This window comes from Littorina saxatilis, linkage group LG7 (assembly GCF_037325665.1).
Source record: "Littorina saxatilis isolate snail1 linkage group LG7, US_GU_Lsax_2.0, whole genome shotgun sequence".
In the NCBI taxonomy this organism is placed as follows: domain Eukaryota; kingdom Metazoa; phylum Mollusca; class Gastropoda; order Littorinimorpha; family Littorinidae; genus Littorina; species Littorina saxatilis.
Window position 1 is genome coordinate 35,779,739 of NC_090251.1, and position 24,646 is coordinate 35,804,384.

The following is a 24,646-nucleotide window of genomic DNA, read 5'->3' on the forward strand; positions in this document are numbered from 1 at the left end:
AGACGGACAGCATGACTGGGGATGAACTAGCGGTGGAGGACGTTGGGAGGGGGGAAGGAGGGAGGGGGGGGGGGGCTGTTTTAACAATTGTTGTTGTTGTTGTCTTGTTATTGATGTTGTTGTTGTCAAAGATTGCCCTTCTAAAATGATTTAATTATTGTCTTTCAATAGAATTAAAATCTATGGCTCCCAAGACCACATTGAGTTCCCTTCTCTTGTTCCTGGGACTTCTCCTGACGTCACGACTTACGTAACAGGCCACGTGATTTACCCTGCGTTCCCTGTGCCGTTTGGATCCCCCACTATGCAAAGACGGACGACAAATAAAACAATTAAAACAAAAACAGAATATAATTAAACTGTACTTTCAAAATCGGTCAGAAACAATAATTTATTGATAACTTAAAAAGGAAACTAATCAATGAACGAATAAACAAATAATACACTTAAGCACCAAGAACTTGCCGTAAGATCGATGCGTCAATCATTTTTAAGTTCTCTCTGAATGACCAACCAAAATTATTCGAATATTTAAATGTTTATCTGACTTGAAATCAAACACTCGTTTCTGGTTTTCTGATTAGACACCCCTTAAGACTATTTCTTTCTATCAAGTTGGAGACTAATTCAAAATATGATTCATAGGTCTTTTCTTTCATAACGAATGCTTGTCGTCAGTTTTTGAAAAACGGCACTCTACGAATTCTACGGATTTGAACACATGCTAATGTCTACGGAATACGAGATTGAAACGTTTGCGGTGCTTTTTGTTCTATTTTGTTTATATTGTAGCCACTTTCACGTAAACACGTTTGTTCCGTTTGCTTTTTGTAAGTGTTATAATTGTATGTATTCGCCTTTTCGTTGCCAGCTAGACCATTGCAGAACGTGTGTCAGTGTGTCAAAGACTCTGGTAGACATGCTTGATCAGAAACATGTTTTTTCAGTTACATCCTTAACTTTAAGAATTGTTGCGTTTAAATGCTGAAAACGTCTAGCTTAGAATATTTGACAGTGTAGGGGAAAACTCTGTAATAGATCTCACTTATAATACAATTTAAAGTTCCGCGTTGAAAATCATCTGCATGTAAAAAATGTCTGATCTTTACTTTTTGGGATTTGTTGGCTCTAAAAAGACTAATTTAATAAATGTCCAAAGTTTTTCAAAATTGAAAAAGGCGAATGATGTCTTTTGCCTACAACCCTGCATTCATGTATACGATTTCTCCCAAACCTCTCGACTGCCATTATACATATCAGGTACATACTTTGCTATACTTAAAGCTAAATGTTCTGACAAGGGAAACAACCGCTGAATATTGCCCTTTGAATTGCAGCAAAACGATTCCCTCCCCTGGAGACCTTTTTTTCTGGCAGTCAAGGGGTCGCCAAAATATATCTTATTTAGCAGGTGATCCAAATTGTCAAAATTACTAATTTCTCTCGGTTTCTGTTATTTTTCTTATGTATTTTTGCTTAAACAATATAGACTCCGTGTTTTTTCAGCGAATATTCCTCTGTAATACATTTTATTTATTTTTTTATTTTCTCCTCCCTCCCTCCTCCTCTTCCGCCTCAACAATCTTTCGCCGCCTTCTTTTCCCCTTCCCTCTTCTTCTTTCATTCCACCCCCCCCCCCCCACCCCCGCACCCCACACCCCCCCCCCCCCCCCCTCCAACCTTGCCTCGACTCCGCCAAAGCTCCACGCCCACCCCGCCCCATCCCTGCATCTTTTGTTCGTGTTTTGCACCTTTTCCTCATCCGCATCTTGTCGTTAAAGTCACTTTCCTTCCTGCAGTAACGGTCGTGTAACCCACCGCAGATCTCTCCAAGCTTGTTCATGCGGTAAAGTCATCATCCTTCCACTTGGACACGTACAAAGCATCAACATCCTAACGGCTTTCAGTGCAAAGCTGAATATTAATTGTTTCTGAAATAATTCTGTCACTGACACGTCAATCTTAAAAAAAAAATCCAGCAAACACAAACAAATTATTCACTGCGTACATGAAACAACCAGGTTGTTAATGCGATACGATAACGAAACATGCACAACCTAGCGCTAGCGGTGACCTAACAAGAACCTTTCCACTGCTGAATCAAAAAGGTCACCGAAAAAAGTTAATTCTGAAAACTCTTTGTCATTTCTTCGAGACATAATCATAAGAAGTGACTTAATTACGCCAATTTTAACCTTGTTTCTCTTTTGGCTGTCAGAAATTTCATTTTGGAAATACACAAGTGAGTGTTAAAAATACCCCTCTTGCTTTGTTAAGCCCCTGTCGTATCCCATTAAAACGTATGATGTGTCAAAGTCAAAGGTTACTTGCATCCCATGTCAATGCCTAGGGCAGATCGGTGGTGCTTTTCACGACCGTTTCCATGGCAAAGAAAGTGTCTTTAATATTAAATCTCCAGGCCCGGTTAGTCTGTGGCTATGATTCGTTTCACAAACGAAGTATGACCAGACGCATACTGCTGGCTAGCAGTGCATTGCATTTTGCGCAGAACTAAACAAACAGCGTAACATGTCTTAGTATGTCTCGGGGAGTCTTCGCGATGTTGTTGTTGTTGTTGTTGTTGTTGTTGTTGTTGTTGTTGTGTTTCTTCTTCTTCTTCTTCTTCTTCTTCTTCTTCTCCTTCTTCTTCTTCTTCTTCTCACACTGATTGGTCACCGCCAGGCGGACGCGCGGCTACCTGTCGCACACGGCTTTACGTTGCACAATGACACAAACGCGGCTGGGTACCCTCTTGCAAGCTTGGCTACCTGTCACACACGGCAGCCCGCTCAACAGTCCTCACACTGATTGGTCACCGCCAGGCGGACGCGCGGCTACCTGTCGCACACGGCTTTACGTTGCACAATGACACAAACGCGGCTGGGTACCCTCTTGCAAGCTTGGCTACCTGTCACACACGGCAGCCCGCTCAGTCCTCACACTGATTGGTCACCGCCAGGCGGACGCGCGGCTACCTGTCGCACACGGCTTTACGTTGCACAATGACACAAACGCGGCTGGGTACCCTCTTGCAAGCTTGGCTACCTGTCACACACGGCAGCCCGCTCAACAGTCCTCACACTGATTGGTCACCGCCAGGCGGACGCGCGGCTACCTGTCACATACGGCTTTACACGTTGCACAACGACACAAACGCGGCTGGGTACCCTCTTGCAAGCCTGGCTACCTGTCACACACGGCTTTATTTACGTTGCACACACACACACACGGCTTTATTTACGTTGCACAAAGAGCGACACAAACGCGACTAGATACCCTCTTGCAAGCCTTTTTTGTTTAAGTACCACTGTATCTTGCGAGCCGTTCTGTGTAAGTACCACTGTATACCACTTTATACCACTGTATTTTGCAAGCCGTACCGGCTGCGTAAGTACCACTGTATAACTACCAGTTATTGAGTTAACAGACACGTGCACAATGGGTGGGTAGTGCTGTGTTGCAGCATCGAAGACACGAGATGTTATGTCAGACTCTAACTTTGGTACAGATGCACCCTACAAAATGCAGGAACAATGACGTCAACAACGCACAGTGGGTAGTGCTGTGTAGCAGCGTGTAGCAGCATCGAAGACACGAGATGTTACGTCAGACTCTAACTTTGGTACAGATGCACCCTACAAAATCAATCAATCAATCAATATGAGGCTTATATCGCGCGTATTCCGTGGGTACAGTTCTAAGCGCAGGGATTTATTTTTTATTTTTATTTTTATTTTTATGCAATTTATATCGCGCACATATTCAAGGCGCAGGGATTTATTTATGCCGTGTGAGATGGAATTGTTTTACACAATACATCACGCATTCACATCGGCCAGCAGATCGCAGCCATTTCGGCGCATATCCTACTTTTCACGGCCTATTATTCCAAGTCACACGGGTATTTTGGTGGACATTTTATCTATGCCTATTCAATTTTGCCGGGAAAGACCCTTTTGTCAATCGTGGGATCTTTAACGTGCACACCCCAATGTAGTGTACACAAAGGGACCTCGGTTTTTCGTCTCATCCGAAAGACTAGCACTTGAACCCACCACCTAGGTTAGGAAAGGGGGGAGAAAATTGCTAACGCCCTGACCCAGGGTCGAACTCGCAACCTTTCGCTTCCGAGCGCAAGTGCGTTACCACTCGGCCACCCAGTCAAAATGCAGGAACAATGCAGGGATAAAAAGCTTACACACCTCGTCCTGAATATCGTGCATATTTTCCCTTGGGTTGAATTTCAGGTATTACCTTGCCAGAGGCTCGGTAATACCTGAAAATCGACCCCAGGGAAAATATGCACGATATTCAGAACTCGGAGTGTGTAACCTATATATAATGCACATTATATATGACCCCTTTACAACAAAAACAGAACTGGACTTTGGAGGGGACTGCAGTTCGACCAACTCAGACAAGTGCAAGACTGGAGCTGTGTGCGACACCAGCGGCGGGAACTTGTGCAGTAAGTATCGGACATTTGTCAAGTTCTTTCTGAAACTTTTCTTTCACATTTCACATTAACATTTTCACATAATTATACATACGTAGTTGGCATGGTCAAACAATGAAAAAACCTTTCCCGATCTGTGTACATACCATTGTAAGAGAATCTCACGGTTAAGAAGTCTAGTTCTAACTCCCTGGGTCACTTAAACTTTAAGTGTGCTTTGTGTGGTTTTTTTTTTCTCAGTGCAATGCTAAGCATACCGTTTTCACGTGAATGACGACTGGTGTCATTGGGACTCTGGATGGAAAGAAAAAACGCATCTTTAATTTTGTGAAGGAAAAGTTGCAGTATATCGACTGCACAGGGCAGAATAAAACCCATACAATTAATTCAGTATCTCTTTGTTAAAAATATATGCTCATGCACAGAAGGAACAGAAAGTCAGTAGTCTGAACGTAAATCCAGAATTGCACGGTCAACAGCTTGGCAAACCAACTTTACCTGAGTAAACGTACCGAATTTGTATTCTAATGCAGGAGGAAAGCTGTAGTTTTATGTATACCCTAATTTAGTGAAGAATGGCTGTTGCTTGACTGCTGCTCTCCGAGCTGATGTAGAGATTTAAAATGACCTTTTCTTGTCATGTTTGCTGAAGGCTGTGTGACACGGACGCTTACATAATGTAAGTGGTTCTGACAAAAAAGGGCTTATTTCAAGTTAGTTGTTGTGATATTGGCAAGCCAGACAGATGCTTGACATGTGCCAAAACTTAATTAGGCTTAAATGTTGACTCTCTCTTTCTCTCTCTCTCTCTCTCTCTCTCTCTCTCTCTCTCTCTCTCTCTCTCTCTCTCTCTCTCTCTCTCTCTCTCTCTCTCTCTCTCTCTCTCTCTCTCTCTCTCTCTCTCTCTCTCTCCATCCTTGAGTAATAAAGTTCGTTCGTTCGTTCGTTCGTTCGTTCGTTCGTTCGTTCGTTCGTTCGTTCGTTCTTTCGTTCGTTCTTTCGTTCGTTCGTTATTTCGTTCGTTCGTTCGTTCGTTCGTTCGTTCGTTCGTTCGTTCTCCCTTTCACTCACCCACTGTCTATCTATCTATCTATTTATCTCTCTATGTCTATAAATGCTGATATCCCAAATTAAAATATGTTTTTGGACCATCATCTCGTGCCATCTCTGGCCTAAATTCATAATAATGCACATTATATCTGACCCCTTTACATCAAATACAGAACTGGACGCGGGAGGGGACTGCAGTGGGGGCAACTCAGCCAACTGCAAGACTGGAACCACGTGCGAAAGCAACGTGTGCAGTAAGTATCGGCCATTTGTTGTTATTCAGTCTGAAACTTTATTTCTGTCACATTCCCTCTTCTATTATGGTTGGTTTATTTCAAACTTGAATAAAACCTTCAACAATCTGTGTATATACTGCTGTAAGAGAATCTCACGTTTTAGAAGTCGGCTACTAACTTTCTGTGCCACTGGAAACGTTAACTGCATGCGCTTTCTGTTTTGTGGGTTTCCTTTTGTTTGTTTATTTTTTAGTCCAATACACAACCTAACATTTTCCTGTCCAAGAAACACTTTTTTCAACCCCTTAAGAGTAGCATGTAGATATTTTATGACGTAACTTGTATCTTTCATTATGGTTTACACGTGAATGACGACTGGTGTCATTGGAGCGAGCTTTGGAAGGGAAGAAAAAACGCATCTTCAATTATGTGCCAGAAATGTGTAGGGAAGTACACCGACTTTACAGGGCCGAATACAGCCAAAACAATAATTTTATATCAACAACTTAGAAGTACTTATCTTTCCCGTCCAGTGTTGTGCTCACAGTATAATTACAGATAGTTAGTTGTCTGAACGAAAATCCAAAACTGCACGGTGCATTGCCTGGAAAACCCACCCGACCTTTTCTTGTCATGTTCGCTGAAGGATACGTGACACAGACCCTTACATAATATAAGTGGTTCTGACAAAAACGGGGAAGAGGATGATTATGACAACATTTCATCGTACGACGATTCTATAATACCTAAAGTATTAACAATGCTAAAATGCAAAAAACAAGGTTTCGAGACATCTCTGGCCGAAAAACTAATAATGCACATTATAGTTGAGGCCTTTACATTAAAAACAGAACTGGACCTTGGAGGCGACTGCAGTGGGGGCAACTCAGGAAACTCGGACATTTGTCCAGTTCTTTCTGAAACTTTTCTTTCACGTTCTCGTTGTAAAAATAAGGGAGGGGGTGTTCAAACTAGAATAATAGATTTCACGATCGTTTTACATGCCGCTGGAAGAGAATCACACGTTCTAAAGTACTAACAATCTGTGCCACTTAAACGTTAACTGCGCTTTCTTTCTTTTTTCAGCGCAATGCTAAACGTAGCTAGCATGTTTCAATCCAAGAAACTCTTTGTTCAATCCCTTCAGAGTTGCATTTACCCACTTGATCAGTTTACAACGTTGCGTGTACCTTTCATTGAGGTTTTCACGTGAATGACTACTGGTGTCATTGGGACTCTGGATGGAAAGAAAAAACGCATCTTTAATTTTGTGAAGGAAAAGTTGCAGTATATCGACTGCACAGGGCAGAATAAAACCCATACAATTAATTCAGTATCTCTTTGTTAAAATATATGCTCATGCACAGAAGAAACAGAAAGTCAGTAGTCTGAACGTAAATCCAGAATTGCACGGTCAACAGCTTGGCAAACCAACTTTACCTGAGTAAACGTACCGAATTTGTATGCTAATGCAGGAGGAAAGCTTTAGTTTTATGTATACCCTAATTTAGTGAAGAATGGCTGTTGCTTGACTGCTGCTCTCCGAGCTGATGTAGAGAGTTAAAATGACCTTTTCTTGTCATGTTCGCTGAAGGCTGTGTGACACGGACGCTTACATAATATAAGTGGTTCTGACAAAAAAAGGCTTATTTCAAGTTAGTTGTTGTGATATTGCCAAGCCAGACAGATGCTTGACATGTGCCAAAACTTAATTAGGCTTAAATGTTGACTCTCTCTTTCTCTCTCTCTCTCTCTCTCTCTCTCTCTCTCTCTCTCTCTCTCTCTCTCTCTCTCTCTCTCTCTCTCTCTCTCTCTCTCTCTCTCCATCCTTGAGTAATAAAGTTCGTTCGTTCGTTCGTTCGTTCGTTCGTTCGTTCGTTCGTTCGTTCTTTCGTTCGTTCTTTCGTTCTTTCGTTCGTTCGTTCGTTCGTTCGTTCGTTCGTTCGTTCGTTCGTTCGTTCGTTCTCCCCTTCACTCACCCACTGTCTATCTATCTATCTATTTATCTCTCTATGTCTATAAATGCTGAGAACCCAAAATATGTTTTTGGACCATCATCTCGTGCCATCTCTGGCCTAAATTCATAATAATGCACATTATGTCTGACCCCTTTACATCAAATACAGAACTGGACGCGGGAGAAGACTGCAGTGGGGGCAACTCAGCCAACTGCAAGACTGGAACCACGTGCGAAAGCAACGTGTGCAGTAAGTATCGGCCATTTGTTGTTATTCAGTCTGAAACTTTATTTCTGTCACATTCCCTCTTCTATTATGGTTGGTTTATTTCAAACTTGAATAAAACCTTCAACAATCTGTGTATATACTGCTGTAAGAGAATCTCACGTTTTAGAAGTCGGCTACTAACTTTCTGTGCCACTGGAAACGTTAACTACATGCGCTTTCTGTTTTGTGGGTTTCCTTTTGTTTGTTTATTTTTTAGTCCAATACACAACCTAACATTTTCCTGTCCAAGAAACACTTTTTTCAACCCCTTAAGAGTAGCATGTAGATATTTTATGACGTAACTTGTATCTTTCATTATGGTTTACACGTGAATGACGACTGGTGTCATTGGAGCGAGCTTTGGAAGGGAAGAAAAAACGCATCTTCAATTATGTGCCAGAAATGTGTAGGGAAGTACACCGACTTTACAGGGCCGAATACAGCCAAAACAATAATTTTATATCAACAACTTAGAAGTACTTATCTTTCCCGTCCAGTGTTGTGCTCACAGTATAATTACAGATAGTTAGTTGTCTGAACGAAAATCCAAAACTGCACGGTGCATTGCCTGGAAAACCCACCCGACCTTTTCTTGTCATGTTCGCTGAAGGATACGTGACACAGACCCTTACATAATATAAGTGGTTCTGACAAAAACGGGGAAGAGGATGATTATGACAACATTTCATCGCACGACGATTCTATAATACCTAAAGTATTAACAATGCTAAAATGCAAAAAACAAGGTTTCGAGACATCTCTGGCCGAAAAACTAATAATGCACATTATAGTTGAGGCCTTTACATTAAAAACAGAACTGGACCTTGGAGGCGACTGCAGTGGGGGCAACTCAGGACACTGCAAGACTGCAGATGTGTGCGACACCAGCGGCGGGAACTTCTGCAGTAAGTATCGGACATTTGTCCAGTTCTTTCTGAAACTTTTCTTTCACGTTCTCGTTGTAAAAATAAGGGGGGGGGGGGGTGTTCAAACTAGAATAATAGATTTCACGATCGTTTTACATGCCGCTGGAAGAGAATCACACGTTCTAAAGTACTAACAATCTGTGCCACTTAAACGTTAACTGCGCTTTCTTTCTTTTTTCAGCGCAATGCTAGACGTAGCTAGCATGTTTCAATCCAAGAAACTCTTTGTTCAATCCCTTCAGAGTTGCATTTACCCACTTGATCAGTTTACAACGTTGCGTGTACCTTTCATTGAGGTTTTCACGTGAATGACGACTGGTGTCATTGGGACTCTGGATGGGAAGAAAAAACGCATCTTTAATTTTGTGAAGGAAAAGTTGCAGGAGATCGACTGCACAGGGCAGAATAAAACCCATACAATTAATTCAGTATCTCTTTGTTAAAATATATGCTCATGCACAGAAGAAAGAGAAAGTCAGTAGTCTGAACGTAAATCCAGAATTGCACGGTCAACAGCTTGGCAAACCAACTTTACCTGAGTAAACGTACCGAATTTGTATTCTAATGCAGGAGGAAAGCTGTAGTTTTATGTATACCCTAATTTAGTGAAGAATGGCTGTTGCTTGACTGCTGCTCTCCGAGCTGATGTAGAGAGTTAAAATGACCTTTTCTTGTCATGTTCGCTGAAGGCTGTGTGACACGGACGCTTACATAATATAAGTGGTTCTGACAAAAAAAGGCTTATTTCAAGTTAGTTGTTGTGATATTGCCAAACCAGACAGATGCTTGACATGTGCCAAAACTTAATTAGGCTTAAATGTTGACTCTCTCTTTCTCTCTCTCTCTCTCTCTCTCTCTCTCTCTCTCTCTCTCTCTCTCTCTCTCTCTCTCTCTCTCTCTCTCTCTCTCTCTCTCTCTCTCTCTCTCTCTCTCTCTCTCTCTCTCTCTCTCTCTCTCTCTCTCTCTCCATCCTTGAGTAATAAAGTTCGTTCGTTCGTTCGTTCGTTCGTTCGTTCGTTCGTTCGTTCTTTCGTTCGTTCTTTCGTTCTTTCGTTCGTTCGTTCGTTCGTTCGTTCGTTCGTTCGTTCGTTCGTTCGTTCGTTCGTTCGTTCGTTCTCCCCTTCACTCACCCACTGTCTATCTATCTATCTATTTATCTCTCTATGTCTATAAATGCTGAGAACCCAAAATATGTTTTTGGACCATCATCTCGTGCCATCTCTGGCCTAAATTCATAATAATGCACATTATGTCTGACCCCTTTACATCAAATACAGAACTGGACGCGGGAGAAGACTGCAGTGGGGGCAACTCAGCCAACTGCAAGACTGGAACCACGTGCGAAAGCAACGTGTGCAGTAAGTATCGGCCATTTGTTGTTATTCAGTCTGAAACTTTATTTCTGTCACATTCCCTCTTCTATTATGGTTGGTTTATTTCAAACTTGAATAAAACCTTCAACAATCTGTGTATATACTGCTGTAAGAGAATCTCACGTTTTAGAAGTCGGCTACTAACTTTCTGTGCCACTGGAAACGTTAACTGAGGGCCCCAAAGGGGGGGTATCATCACGATCACGGGAAGGGAAATTTTAGCTTTCACGATCACAGTTACCTTGATTTTTGTTTTCACGATCACGAACACCAGTGGCAAATCACGGTCACGGTAAAAGTTGCATGTACAGAAAGCAAAGTAAACACAACCACACAGTAATTCGCTCCTCTGGATCTATTGTTTATTCAACACAAAGTGAGAACTGTTGCACTTTTTTATTATTATTTTTTGAATTCTCTTTCATACACACATAGAAATACATATGATTTTTAATCAGTAACAAGAATGTTGTTTTCATTGTTTTTTGTCTCTCTCTCTCTCTCTCTCTCTCTCTCTCTCTCTCTCTCTCTCTCTCTCTCTCTCTCTCTCTCTCTCTCTCTCTCGAAGCCACAAGCCTGAGCCTGCGAAGCAGGCGAGCCAACTAGAGGGGTCCGGGGGTATGCCCCCCCGGAAATTTTTTCAAAAAACGGTTAAAATCTGTGCAATCTGGTGCATTCTGGGCATCATTTTCAGGGCTGTAATAGTGTTGTGATCTTGTTAAAAATCCCATTTTAGCCTCCCCCCACCACCATTCAACACACCTCCAAACTGGTGAAAACAACACTACTGTGCGCTGGCTTCATTGAGACCGGCGCCCGGTCGCGTTGCGCGATATTCACACGGATCGTTTTTGCGGAAATGTTTCAACTTCACCGGAATAAATTTGACTTTACCGGATTTTGGGGGGTAAAAATCAAAGGTCTGCCAAACCCGGCAAATGCAGTAGGCAGCCCAGAGATCCCTAAGTACCTCTCCCAATTGTAGTACTTTTCGGCAATATTTACAGTTTCAATTTGCTAGGATAGCTTCTTTGTGGTTTTAGAGAGGTGTTCTGGGGAAACTGAAAGGTAGCCTCGTCAGGGGACAACTATTCAAACCCATATCCTCAACATTTTGTTTCTCATTTGAGAATAATCATTTATGAATGACTATTTTTCAATTCCCTTTTTAGGATGTACTTGCACGTACTAGTGGTTTATTACTCACAAGTCCTCACAGTGACTGAGGCTTATATAAGGATATATAAAGATAATCATTTATGTATGATTTATGGTGGGATTTTTCCTCCATGGTGTGTACAAGGATGTATTGTACTAAGTGTACTGTGGTCGTATATTAACGGGTTATATTCCCCGTATGTGTACTATGCGTACAGGTTCATTGGAGGGAGGGTGAAATGGTTGTTTGTTTGGTTTAGCAACGAGACAATTCATCCCTTTTTGGAAGATGAGGGTGGTCCGCCCGAGGGCAGACCGGGTTGTTGGTTCGGGACAATAGATTGACTATTGTCGTTTAGGCAGCTTCGGGATTCTGTTTCGGTTCGCTGAGTGGTCGTGTGGCCGTTTTCGCTGTTGGTTACGGCGCTCGCGCCTTTCCTTGTCCTCCTCGTAGGTACGGTGGCGTTGTACTGCAGTTTGTTCATCTTTGATGGATTTCTGCAGGCTGAGTTTCAGCATGTTGAGGATTTCATCGTCTTTATCAGCGATGGCGAGGGCCTCATCGCGGAGACATTTGATAGTGCCCGTTTCCTTTTCAATTTCCGCCTCAAGGATTTTGGCGAACTTATGTTGGAGGGATAATTTGTTTTCCCTTATGGTATCCTGAAACTGGTCTCTAAGCTCATGTATTCTGGCAGTAGAGCCGTTCAATGCTGGGTTGAACTCAGTGGTACGCACCGGTTCTTCTCTAATGCGAGAATAAGCGATTGCTTTGCAGTGGTGAGACTTGTTCTGCATTTGAAGGTTTCCTGCAGTTTGTCCAAGATGGGGATCACCCTTTCGTTGGCTGGTTTTGGGTTAACCTGTATGGCTTGGGCGGGAGTGGTTGCGTCCGCAGGTAGCAAGCTAATCTCGAGGATGCTGTCATGTTCATTCGAGACGTAGGAGTTGAGTTCCATCTCCCTGGCAGCGTGGTATTGGCTGGAGTTGATGGTAGAATCGTCTTCTTCTTCCAGCGAGAAAGTGAATTGGGATTCAGCAATCTCCATGTTGAAGTTGGTGGTGGCCATTTTGCGAGGAGGTGGTGTAGATCGAGGAGCGTAGTGGGAAAGCGTGGTGGGTCTCGGAATCAGGAGAAACTCGTGATGTGGTCAAGTAGTTGATTCTGCCTGTTTTAATAGACAATCTCGTCAGAGTTGTTCTGCGATCTTATTGGTGAGGCCAGGTTCCGCCCGTGGGTTGGCTGGTTTGTGTAGATGCGGGATAAGTGTGTGTCAATCAAAGCTCCGGTGGCTGAGCGTAGCGTCTTTGAGACGTGTAGTGGGGCCCTATTGGCGTGGTGGGCGGAGTTACCGTGGGGGGGAGGGGGGGGTTGTTGTTGGGCGCGAAATTGTGTCCCTCCTTCCCCGTTGCGGTTGAGTGGTCGTGTTGCGTGTCGATTCAATCCTGTTACCAGCACTATTGATCAGTAAAAAACCGATGGGCTGCTTTTACCTTCACCGTTTGTTGGTGTAGCACTTATGTTATTTTCCCCGTAGCTTTATTCAATCTCTTCGTGATTTCCGTGACTGTTGTTATGTCAGGGGGGTATGTCTTTTTGAATAAGCGAGAAATTCCTGGCGTTGTATTGTTTTCATTTCGTTGTGTGAGCAAGGCAAGGGTTGTTTGCCTCTTGTCTTGTTAAGAGGTTTTAACAAGATGATCTTTCAAGTTCCTGTGTCTTGCATAGGCAACAAGGGGAGGTTTAGGGAACAGACCGGAGCATTCTGTGTCTTGTAGAATCAGCTTCCAGTGTTTTAAGAGTTTCTTTTTGAGATGTCTCAGTCTAGGGTTGTAGGTTGAGACCATGAGAAGTGGTGGAGCTTTGTTTTTGATGGGATGGTCTCTCTTTTGTTTTAGAAGTGTGTTTCTTGGTATGTTCACGACTTCTTGTTTAATTAAATCCAGTTCGTCCGGTGTATATTCTCTCTCAAGGAGTTTTGAGAGGAATAACTCAGTTTCCTTGTTCTGTGTGGTTATGTTGTTGTTGGTGCGGATGTACCTGATCAGTTCTCCTTTCACAAGTCCTTTAAAGACACTGGGGGGGTGGGCAGATTCCCGATGGAGATACTGAAATGTTTCAGTAGATTTCCGGTGTGTTTTCAAGTCCAATATTTTGTTGGACAAGAATCTGTTACCCTTGTAGATGGTGGTGTCCAGAAACGTCGCCTCTGAGTCAGAGATGTTGTATGTGAATTTGAGTAGTGGATGGTGGGCGTTGGCAATATCAAACAGCTGATGTATTTGGGTTTGGTCAGCATTAAAGAGCAAGATGCCATCATCTCTGTAGCGTCTGTGCCAGAGAATTGTGTCTTTGTAGGCATATTTGTCTAGGATTTCATTCATGAGTTGAAACATGCGTATATCGCATATTTCTGGGGATGCTGTCATTCCCATGGCAGCCCCAATGCATTGGTTGTAGTGTTGGTTGTCGAACACAAAGTTGTTGTTTTTCAAGATGAGTTCAAGAAGTGACACGATGTGTGATTTGTGGATAGGTGGTAATGGTGGGATACTCAGGGTGGTGGGCAATGCTTCGTCCACAGCTCTTAAGAGTTCAACCGCTGTCATGTTGGTGTACATGCTAGTGATGTCAAATGTACAAATGAGCACATTGGGGGGAAGAGTGAGTTGTTCAATTTGTTGGATAAAATCCAGAGTGTCTCTGATGTAGGTAGGTTGTCTTTTTACTGTAGGTAGTAGAAAGAAATCAATGAATTTTCCCACGTATTGGGAAGGGGTGTCACATTGGGAAATGATAGGTCTGCCTGGAATTCTAGTTCCCTGGGTCCCGTTTGTTTGTAGGTTGCAGATTTCTTCTTTTGAGAATTTGTGTACTTTGGGGAGAAAGTACAGTTTTCCCATTTTTTGTGCCTGTTTCGTTTGGCACAGGAAGTTGTATGTTGGTTTGTCAATTTGTTGAGTTTCCTTTAGATGTGTTATGATTGTCATCATTTGGTTGATCAGTGACAGTTGATCAGGTGGGGGGATGGTTTTGTAGTGTACCCCTGAAAGATGGAGTTGTGCTTCCTCGTCATAGGTAGTTTTGTTCAAGATCACGATTGTGTTGTTTTTGTCAGCTTTACGAATGACTATGTCCTGATTGTCAGATAGCTCCTTGAGGGCTTTCCTTTCATTTTCAGAGAGGTTGGATTGTAGTTTCTTTAAAGAGAGATTGTATAGCTCTATTCTGGTATTGAAGATGTACTCTTCGATGGCTTTGTTGCCTAATGGGGGGTTCCAATTGGATTTTGTGTAAAACGGAGGTATTTCCGTGTTGGAGGTGTTTTCACGGAAGTGAAATTTGCATCGAATGTTTCGTGCAAGTTTGCAGAAATCTGCAGAGATTTGTTTTCTCATGGTTGGTTTGTTGGTTTTAGGCGTTGGTATGAATTTGAGGCCTTTTGCTAGGCCCAGATATTGTCCATCCGAGAGTGGCACATTTGACAGGTTGATCACGAATTGTTTGGCTCGTGTCAAGTTGTTGTTGATTTTCTTTTCTTTCTCATTAGAAAGTCTGGTTTGTTTCCTCCTTTTGATGCGGAGTTTTGTTTTGGAGTGTCTGCCCATGATTTGGGAGAGTACCGTATAGTGACAAATGCACTTTGGCCACGGATAGTGGGGTGGTATCCCGTGTCCCTTTGATACGGGAATGTGAGGAGACGAGCAGACCGTCGAGATAGTGCTTAGTTGGGTTTAGTGCCAATGTGCAGGCATAACAGTTGGGGAGGAGGCTTAGGAATGTGCAGGCCTCAGTCTTTTTGTTTCCTTTCCCGGCTCGTCCCTTGATTGGGTTTGAGGGATGGCAAATGCCGGAAATACCTACTGCTGTAGGTTTTAGCTGTAGCGTCTCCGCGTGTGTGACTTGATACCCTTATAGCTGCGGCGTCTCAGTTGAAACGGAAATGCCCTGGCACTGGAAGGATTAGTTATATCGTTCCAGCGTCTGTTGCTAGAGACTGGTCAATTTACGGTGTCGTAGTGGAGACAGATGTTATTCATCTCTGGGAATTTGATAACTGGGTATTAATTGTAAAGTTGTTTCATTTTCCCTAATTCCAAGCAAGCACTTTATGAGGAAATTTCTCTCTCACAGGTACAAGTTCAAGGTTTAGGAGAGGTACAACTTTCTGTTTGATAGTTGGGGATTAGGTGCAGAGTTGTATCTTTTTGCCCAATTCGAAGCAAACACTTTATGAGGAAATTCTTCTCTCACGGTTGTAAGTTCAAGGTTTAGGAAAGGCACAACTTTCTGTTTGATAACTGGGGATTAATTGTAGAGTTGATCATTTTCCCTAAATTCGAAGCAAACACTTTATGAGGAAATTTCTCTCTCACGGGTGTAAGTTCAAGGTTTAGGTAAGGTACAACTTTCTGTTTGATGACAGGGGATTAATTGTAGAGTTGTTCATTTTCCCTAATTCGAAGCAAACACTTTATGAGGAAATTTCTCTCTCACGGGTGTAAGTTCAAGGTTTAGGTGAGGCACAACTTTCTGTTTGATAACAGGGGATCAATTGTAGAGTTGTTCATTTTCCCTAATTCGAAGCAAACACTTTATGAGGAATTTTCTCTCTCACGGGTGTAAGTTCAAGGTTTAGGTGAGGCACAACTTTCTGTTTGGTGACAGGGGATCAATTGTGTTGTTGTTGTTGAAATGTTCGTAGTAGTTGTTGTTTTTCAACTATCATTGTAGTTGTTCTGAGTTATTGAGTTGTTATTCCTGTTGGTGTAATGGTGTACACTGAGAGGTGTTGGTCTTGTTACACTGACGCGGTGTCTGTCGTTTGTGTTCAACTGATTCAGCAAATTGCTGGGGATTAGGTGCAGTGTTGTGTCTTTTTCCCTAGTTCGAAGCAAACACTTTATGAGGAAATTCTTCTCTCACGGTTGTAAGTTCAAGGTTTAGGAAAGGCACAACTTTCTGTTTGATGACTGGGGATTAATTGTAGAGTTGATCATTTTCCCTAAATTCGAAGCAAACACTTTATGAGGAAATTTCTCTCTCACGGGTGTAAGTTCAAGGTTTAGGTAAGGTACAACTTTCTGTTTGATGACAGGGGATTAATTGTAGAGTTGTTCATTTTCCCTAATTCGAAGCAAACACTTTATGAGGAAATTTCTCTCTCACGGGTGTAAGTTCAAGGTTTAGGTGAGGCACAACTTTCTGTTTGGTAACAGGGGATCAATTGTAGAGTTGTTCATTTTCCCTAATTCGAAGCAAACACTTTATGAGGAATTTTCTCTCTCACGGGTGTAAGTTCAAGGTTTAGGTGAGGCACAACTTTCTGTTTGGTGACAGGGGATCAATTGTGTTGTTGTTGTTGAAATGTTCGTAGTAGTTGTTGTTTTTCAACTATCATTGTAGTTGTTCTGAGTTATTGAGTTGTTATTCCTGTTGGTGTAATGGTGTACACTGAGAGGTGTTGGTCTTGTTACACTGACGCGGTGTCTGTCGTTTGTGTTCAACTGATTCAGCAAATTGCTGGGGATTAGGTGCAGTGTTGTGTCTTTTTCCCTAGTTCGAAGCAAACACTTTATGAGGAAATTGTTCTCTCACGGGTGTAGGTTCAAGGTTTAGGAAAGGCACAACTTTCTGTTTGATAGCTGGGGATTAATTGTAGAGTTGTTCATTTTCCCTAAATTCGAAGCAAACACTTTATGAGGAAATTCCTCTCTCACGGGTGTAAGTTCAAGGTTTAGGTGAGGCACAACTTTCTGTTTGGTGACAGGGGATCAATTGTATAGTTGTATCATTTTCCCTAATTCGAAGCAAGCACTTTATGAGGAAATTTCTCTCTCACGGGTGTAAGTTCAAGGTTTAGGTAAAGCACAACTTCATGTAAAGATGGTAGTTGTAGTTGGTGTTGGTTTTGTTGATGGTGGGGTTTGTAGAGATTATGATCGTTCTCGAGATCGAGTTGTTGTTGTTGTTGAAATTTTTCGTAGTAGTTGTTGTTTTTCAACTATCATTGTAGTTGTTCTGAGTTATTGAGTTGTTATTCCTGTTGGTGTAGTGGTGTACACTGAGAGGTGTTGGTCTTGTTACACTGACACGGTGTCTGTCGTTTGTGTTCAACTGATTTAGCAAATTGCTTCAATACTTAGTGGTATTGCTCGAGTACCGTTGTGTGAAACAACATGTGTACTAGTTCTATAGGGGAGTGGTTTTGGGTGTCTCTGGGTGCTTTTCCACACTACCGAGGATCGCACAAAGGCAATTGCTACATGGTTGGACCCTTGCTGGCCCGTACGGACCGATCAGTCATAGGGGGTAAAAATCAAAGGTCTGCCAAACCCGGCAAATGCAGTAGGCAGCCCAGAGATCCCTAAGTACCTCTCCCAATTGTAGTACTTTTCGGCAATATTTACAGTTTCAATTTGCTAGGATAGCTTCTTTGTGGTTTTAGAGAGGTGTTCTGGGGAAACTGAAAGGTAGCCTCGTCAGGGGACAACTATTCAAACCCATATCCTCAACATTTTGTTTCTCATTTGAGAATAATCATTTATGAATGACTATTTTTCAATTCCCTTTTTAGGATGTACTTGCACGTACTAGTGGTTTATTACTCACAAGTCCTCACAGTGACTGAGGCTTATATAAGGATATATAAAGATAATCATTTATGTATGATTTATGGTGGGATTTTTCCTCCATGGTGTGTACAAGGATGTATTGTACTAAGTGTACTGTGGTCGTATATTAACGGGTTATATTCCCCGTATGTGTACTATGCGTACAGGTTCATTGGAGGGAGGGTGAAATGGTTGTTTGTTTGGTTTAGCAACGAGACAATTCATCCCTTTTTGGAAGATGAGGGTGGTCCGCCCGAGGGCAGACCGGGTTGTTGGTTCGGGACAATAGATTGACTATTGTCGTTTAGGCAGCTTCGGGATTCTGTTTCGGTTCGCTGAGTGGTCGTGTGGCCGTTTTCGCTGTTGGTTACGGCGCTCGCGCCTTTCCTTGTCCTCCTCGTAGGTACGGTGGCGTTGTACTGCAGTTTGTTCATCTTTGATGGATTTCTGCAGGCTGAGTTTCAGCATGTTGAGGATTTCATCGTCTTTATCAGCGATGGCGAGGGCCTCATCGCGGAGACATTTGATAGTGCCCGTTTCCTTTTCAATTTCCGCCTCAAGGATTTTGGCGAACTTATGTTGGAGGGATAGTTTGTTTTCCCTTATGGTATCCTGAAACTGGTCTCTGAGCTCATGTATTCTGGCAGTAGAGCCGTTCAATGCTGGGTTGAACTCGGTGGTCCCTTTCAAAAAGGGTACGCACCGGTTCTTCTCTAATGCGAGAATAAGCGATTGCTTTGCAGTGGTGAGACTTGTTCTGCATTTGAAGGTTTCCTGCAGTTTATCCAAGATGGGGATCACCCTTTCGTTGGCTGGTTTTGGGTTAACCTGTATGGCTTGGGCGGGAGTGGTTGCGTCCGCAGGTAGCAAGCTAATCTCGAGGATGCTGTCATGTTCATTCGAGACGTAGGAGTTGAGTTCCATCTCCCTGGCAGCGTGGTATTGGCTGGAGTTGATGGTAGAATCATCTTCTTCTTCCAGCGAGAAAGTGAATTGGGATTCAGCAATCTCCATGTTGAAGTTGGTGGTGGCCATTTTGCGAGGAGGTGGTGTAGATCGAGGAGCGTAGTGGGAAAGCGTGGTGGGTCTCGGAAGCTTTATCGGATTTCCGGCAATTACCGGAAAAGTAGCATGCCTGACAAAATCCCCAACGAACATGACTTTGATCGTCTGTGACATGTGTATGAGGATCAAGTGACCCAAACTGGCACGTCTCCCCGCCATTGTTTCTGAATTTAACCCATTGTTGATATTAAAGTTTACAGGCGCTAAAATAAATCCAAGCTTAATGCAAAGAAGCGACAATTAGAATCTATGCCAAGCGTGTCCACGTTGCTGGGATGAAAAACACATTTATAGTTTCGGTTTTGGCTACACGCACGCAGACTCGATCTCGAGCCAGTCGAGGTCACACTGAGCGAGTGACAGCCGGACGTGGCAATGTCGACAATGTCAATAATCTCACTCAAACTCAAAGATCTTGAACAAATTTCAAGATCTTTGCCTACATTCAGAACAGTCATAGAGCAACATAGATCAACATACCTTGATATTTCGTCTTCGGAAAGACCGACCCGTAGCCTGACCTTTCCACCAAGGAAGGCATTCTCGCCGCCTGCTTTGGTCTGGCTTGAATCCACAAAATATAACAGAAGTTCGATGACAGTACCGCAGCATGCCATTTTTGATCTTCGAATTCGAATTTGACTGAATGCACTCAAAACTTTTGCACGAAGCCCTTCAATTGGATGAAGTTTGGCAGACTTTTGCAATTTGCCTTCTGATTGGATCTCTTTTTTTGTGTGTGATTGGTTCTCTTAAAGGGAAGCAATCGCTGTCAAAATCATATTTCTGAATGTGTTGTTGCTTCCCTTCAATCGGGATTGCCTCCTTGACGAATAGAGGATCATAGAGTGATACAGCTGTGAAAAATGTACGTTGAAAATAAAATGCTTTGCAATAATGCCCATCACGATCACGAAAACAAATGACGATCACGATCACGAGACTTGATTTGTTTGTCATCACGGATCACGGGCAAAGTCCCATCACGATCACAGAAATGGAAATTTCGGCAATCACGGTCACAGAAAGGTCAAAAAACGCCAATCACGATCACGATTTTAAACCCTTTGGGGCCCTCTTAACTGCATGCGCTTTCTGTTTTGTGGGTTTCCTTTTGTTTGTTTATTTTTTAGTCCAATACACAACCTAACATTTTCCTGTCCAAGAAACACTTTTTTCAACCCCTTAAGAGTAGCATGTAGATATTTTATGACGTAACTTGTATCTTTCATTATGGTTTACACGTGAATGACGACTGGTGTCATTGGAGCGAGCTTTGGAAGGGAAGAAAAAACGCATCTTCAATTATGTGCCAGGAATGTGTAGGGAAGTACACCGACTTTACAGGGCCGAATACAGCCAAAACAATAATTTTATATCAACAACTTAGAAGTACTTATCTTTCCCGTCCAGTGTTGTGCTCACAGTATAATTACAGATAGTTAGTTGTCTGAACGAAAATCCAAAACTGCACGGTGCATTGCCTGGAAAACCCACCCGACCTTTTCTTGTCATGTTCGCTGAAGGATACGTGACACAGACCCTTACATAATATAAGTGGTTCTGACAAAAACGGGGAAGAGGATGATTATGACAACATTTCATCGTACGACGATTCTATAATACCTAAAGTATTAACAATGCTAAAATGCAAAAAACAAGGTTTCGAGACATCTCTGGCCGAAAAACTAATAATGCACATTATAGTTGAGGCCTTTACATTAAAAACAGAACTGGACCTTGGAGGCGACTGCAGTGGGGGCAACTCAGGAAACTCGGACATTTGTCCAGTTCTTTCTGAAACTTTTCTTTCACGTTCTCGTTGTAAAAATAAGGGAGGGGGTGTTCAAACTAGAATAATAGATTTCACGATCGTTTTACATGCCGCTGGAAGAGAATCACACGTTCTAAAGTACTAACAATCTGTGCCACTTAAACGTTAACTGCGCTTTCTTTCTTTTTTCAGCGCAATGCTAAACGTAGCTAGCATGTTTCAATCCAAGAAACTCTTTGTTCAATCCCTTCAGAGTTGCATTTACCCACTTGATCAGTTTACAACGTTGCGTGTACCTTTCATTGAGGTTTTCACGTGAATGACGACTGGTGTCATTGGGACTCTGGATGGGAAGAAAAAACGCATCTTTAATTTTGTGAAGGAAAAGTTGCAGGAGATCGACTGCACAGGGCAGAATAAAACCCATACAATTAATTCAGTATCTCTTTGTTAAAATATATGCTCATGCACAGAAGAAACAGAAAGTCAGTAGTCTGAACGTAAATCCAGAATTGCACGGTCAACAGCTTGGCAAACCAACTTTACCTGAGTAAACGTACCGAATTTGTATTCTAATGCAGGAGGAAAGCTGTAGTTTTATGTATACCCTAATTTAGTGAAGAATGGCTGTTGCTTGACTGCTGCTCTCCGAGCTGATGTAGAGAGTTAAAATGACCTTTTCTTGTCATGTTCGCTGAAGGCTGTGTGACACGGACGCTTACATAATATAAGTGGTTCTGACAAAAAAGGCTTATTTCAAGTTAGTTGTTGTGATATTGTCAAGCCAGACAGATGCTTGACATGTGCCAAAACTTAATTAGGCTTAAATGTTGACTCTCTCGTTCTCTCTCTCTCTCTCTCTCTCTCTCTCTCTCTCTCTCTCTCTCTCTCTCTCTCTCTCTCTCTCTCTCTCTCTCTCTCTCTCTCTCTCTCTCTCTCTCTCTCTCTCTCTCTCTCCATCCTTGAGTAATAAAGTTCGTTCGATCGTTCGTTCGTTCGTTCGTTCGTTCGTTCGTTCGTTCGTTCGTTCGTTCTTTCGTTCGTTCGTTCGTTCGTTCGTTCGTTCGTTCGTTCGTTCGTTCGTTCTCCCCTTCACTCACCCACTGTCTATCTATCTATCTATTTATCTCTCTATGTCTATAAATGCTGAGAACCCAAAATATGTTTTTGGACCATCATGTCGTGCCATCTGTGGCCTAAATTCATAATAATGCACATTATATCTGACCCCTTTACATCAAATACAGAACTGGACGCGGGAGGGGACTGCAGTGGGGGCAACTCAGCCAACTGCAAGACTGGAACCACGTGCGAAAGCAACGTGTGCAGTAAGTATCAGCCATTTGTTGTTATTCAGTCTGAAACTTTATTTCTGTCACATTCCCTCTTCTATTATGGTTGGTTTATTTCAAACTTGAATAAAACCTTCAACAATCTGTGTATATACTGCTGTAAGAGAATCTCACGTTTTAGAAGTCGGCTACTAACTTTCTGTGCCACTGAAAACGTTAACTGCATGCGCTTTCTGTTTTGTGGGTTTCCTTTTGTTTGTTTATTTTTTAGTCCAATACACAACCTAACATTTTCCTGTCCAAGAAACACTTTTTTCAACCCCTTAAGAGTAGCATGTAGATATTTTATGACGTAACTTGTATCTTTCATTATGGTTTACACGTGAATGACGACTGGTGTCTTTGGAGCGAGCTTTGGAAGGGAAGAAAAAACGCATCTTCAATTATGTGCCAGAAATGTGTAGGGAAGTACACCGACTTTACAGGGCCGAATACAGCCAAAACAATAATTTTATATCAACAACTTAGAAGTACCTATCTTTCCCGTCCAGTGTTGTGCTCACAGTATAATTACAGATAGTTAGTTGTCTGAACGAAAATCCAAAACTGCACGGTGCATTGCCTGGAAAACCCACCCGACCTTTTCTTGTCATGTTCGCTGAAGGATACGTGACACAGACCCTTACATAATATAAGTGGTTCTGACAAAAACGGGGAAGAGGATGATTATGACAACATTTCATCGTACGACGATTCTATAATACCTAAAGTATTAACAATGCTAAAATGCAAAAAACAAGGTTTCGAGACATCTCTGGCCGAAAAACTAATAATGCACATTATAGTTGAGGCCTTTACATTAAAAACAGAACTGGACCTTGGAGGCGACTGCAGTGGGGGCAACTCAGGAAACTCGGACATTTGTCCAGTTCTTTCTGAAACTTTTCTTTCACGTTCTCGTTGTAAAAATAAGGGAGGGGGTGTTCAAACTAGAATAATAGATTTCACGATCGTTTTACATGCCGCTGGAAGAGAATCACACGTTCTAAAGTACTAACAATCTGTGCCACTTAAACGTTAACTGCGCTTTCTTTCTTTTTTCAGCGCAATGCTAAACGTAGCTAGCATGCATGTTTCAATCCAAGAAACTCTTTGTTCAATCCCTTCAGAGTTGCATTTACCCACTTGATCAGCTTACAACGTTGCGTGTACCTTTCATTGAGGTTTTCACGTGAATGACGACTGGTGTCATTGGGACTCTGGATGGGAAGAAAAAACGCATCTTTAATATTGTGAAGGAAAAGTTGCAGGAGATCGACTGCACAGGGCAGAATAAAACCCATACAATTAATTCAGTATCTCTTTGTTAAAATATATGCTCATGCACAGAAGAAACAGAAAGTCAGTAGTCTGAACGTAAATCCAGAATTGCACGGTCAACAGCTTGGCAAACCAACTTTACCTGAGTAAACGTACCGAATTTGTATTCTAATGCAGGAGGAAAGCTGTAGTTTTATGTATACCCTAATTTAGTGAAGAATGGCTGTTGCTTGACTGCTGCTCTCCGAGCTGATGTAGAGAGTTAAAATGACCTTTTCTTGTCATGTTCGCTGAAGGCTGTGTGACACGGACGCTTACATAATATAAGTGGTTCTGACAAAAAAAGGCTTATTTCAAGTTAGTTGTTGTGATATTGCCAAGCCAGACAGATGCTTGACATGTGCCAAAACTTAATTAGGCTTAAATGTTGACTCTCTCTCTCTCTCTCTCTCTCTCTCTCTCTCTCTCTCTCTCTCTCTCTCTCTCTCTCTCTCTCTCCATCCTTGAGTAATAAAGTTCGTTCGTTCGTTCGTTCGTTCGTTCGTTCGTTCGTTCGTTCGTTCGTTCGTTCGATCGTTCGTTCGTTCGTTCTTTCGTTCGTTCGTTCGTTCGTTCGTTCGTTCGTTCGGTCGTTCTCCCCTTCACTCACCCACTGTCTATCTATCTATCTATTTATCTCTCTATGTCTATAAATGCTGAGAACCCAAAATATGTTTTTGGACCATCATGTCGTGCCATCTCTGGCCTAAATTCATAATAATGCACATTATATCTGACCCCTTTACATCAAATACAGAACTGGACGCGGGAGGGGACTGCAGTGGGGGCAACTCAGCCAACTGCAAGACTGGAACCACGTGCGAAAGCAACGTGTGCAGTAAGTATCGGCCATTTGTTGTTATTCAGTCTGAAACTTTATTTCTGTCACATTCCCTCTTCTATTATGGTTGGTTTATTTCAAACTTGAATAAAACCTTCAACAATCTGTGTATATACTGCTGTAAGAGAATCTCACGTTTTAGAAGTCGGCTACTAACTTTCTGTGCCACTGGAAACGTTAACTGCATGCGCTTTCTGTTTTGTGGGTTTCCTTTTGTTTGTTTATTTTTTAGTCCAATACACAACCTAACATTTTCCTGTCCAAGAAACACTTTTT

The 24,646-nt window shown here is 42.3% G+C and overlaps 1 protein-coding gene across 2 annotated transcripts in view; it reads left to right on the forward strand.

The window, feature by feature from the left end:
* The window catches only part of LOC138970343 (uncharacterized), a 51,906-nt gene that overhangs the window by 17,199 nt on the left and 10,061 nt on the right, over positions 1–24,646 (forward strand). The window contains exon 5 of one of the 2 annotated variants that reach the window (XM_070342809.1): positions 172–1,604. The exons of the other annotated variant lie outside the window; for it this stretch is intronic. Coding sequence (XP_070198910.1) covers positions 172–254 — 83 coding nt within the window. The 3' untranslated portion in view covers positions 255–1,604. Of the gene's footprint in view, positions 1–171; positions 1,605–24,646 lie in introns of those variants that run through there. 2 annotated transcript variants of the gene reach the window in all.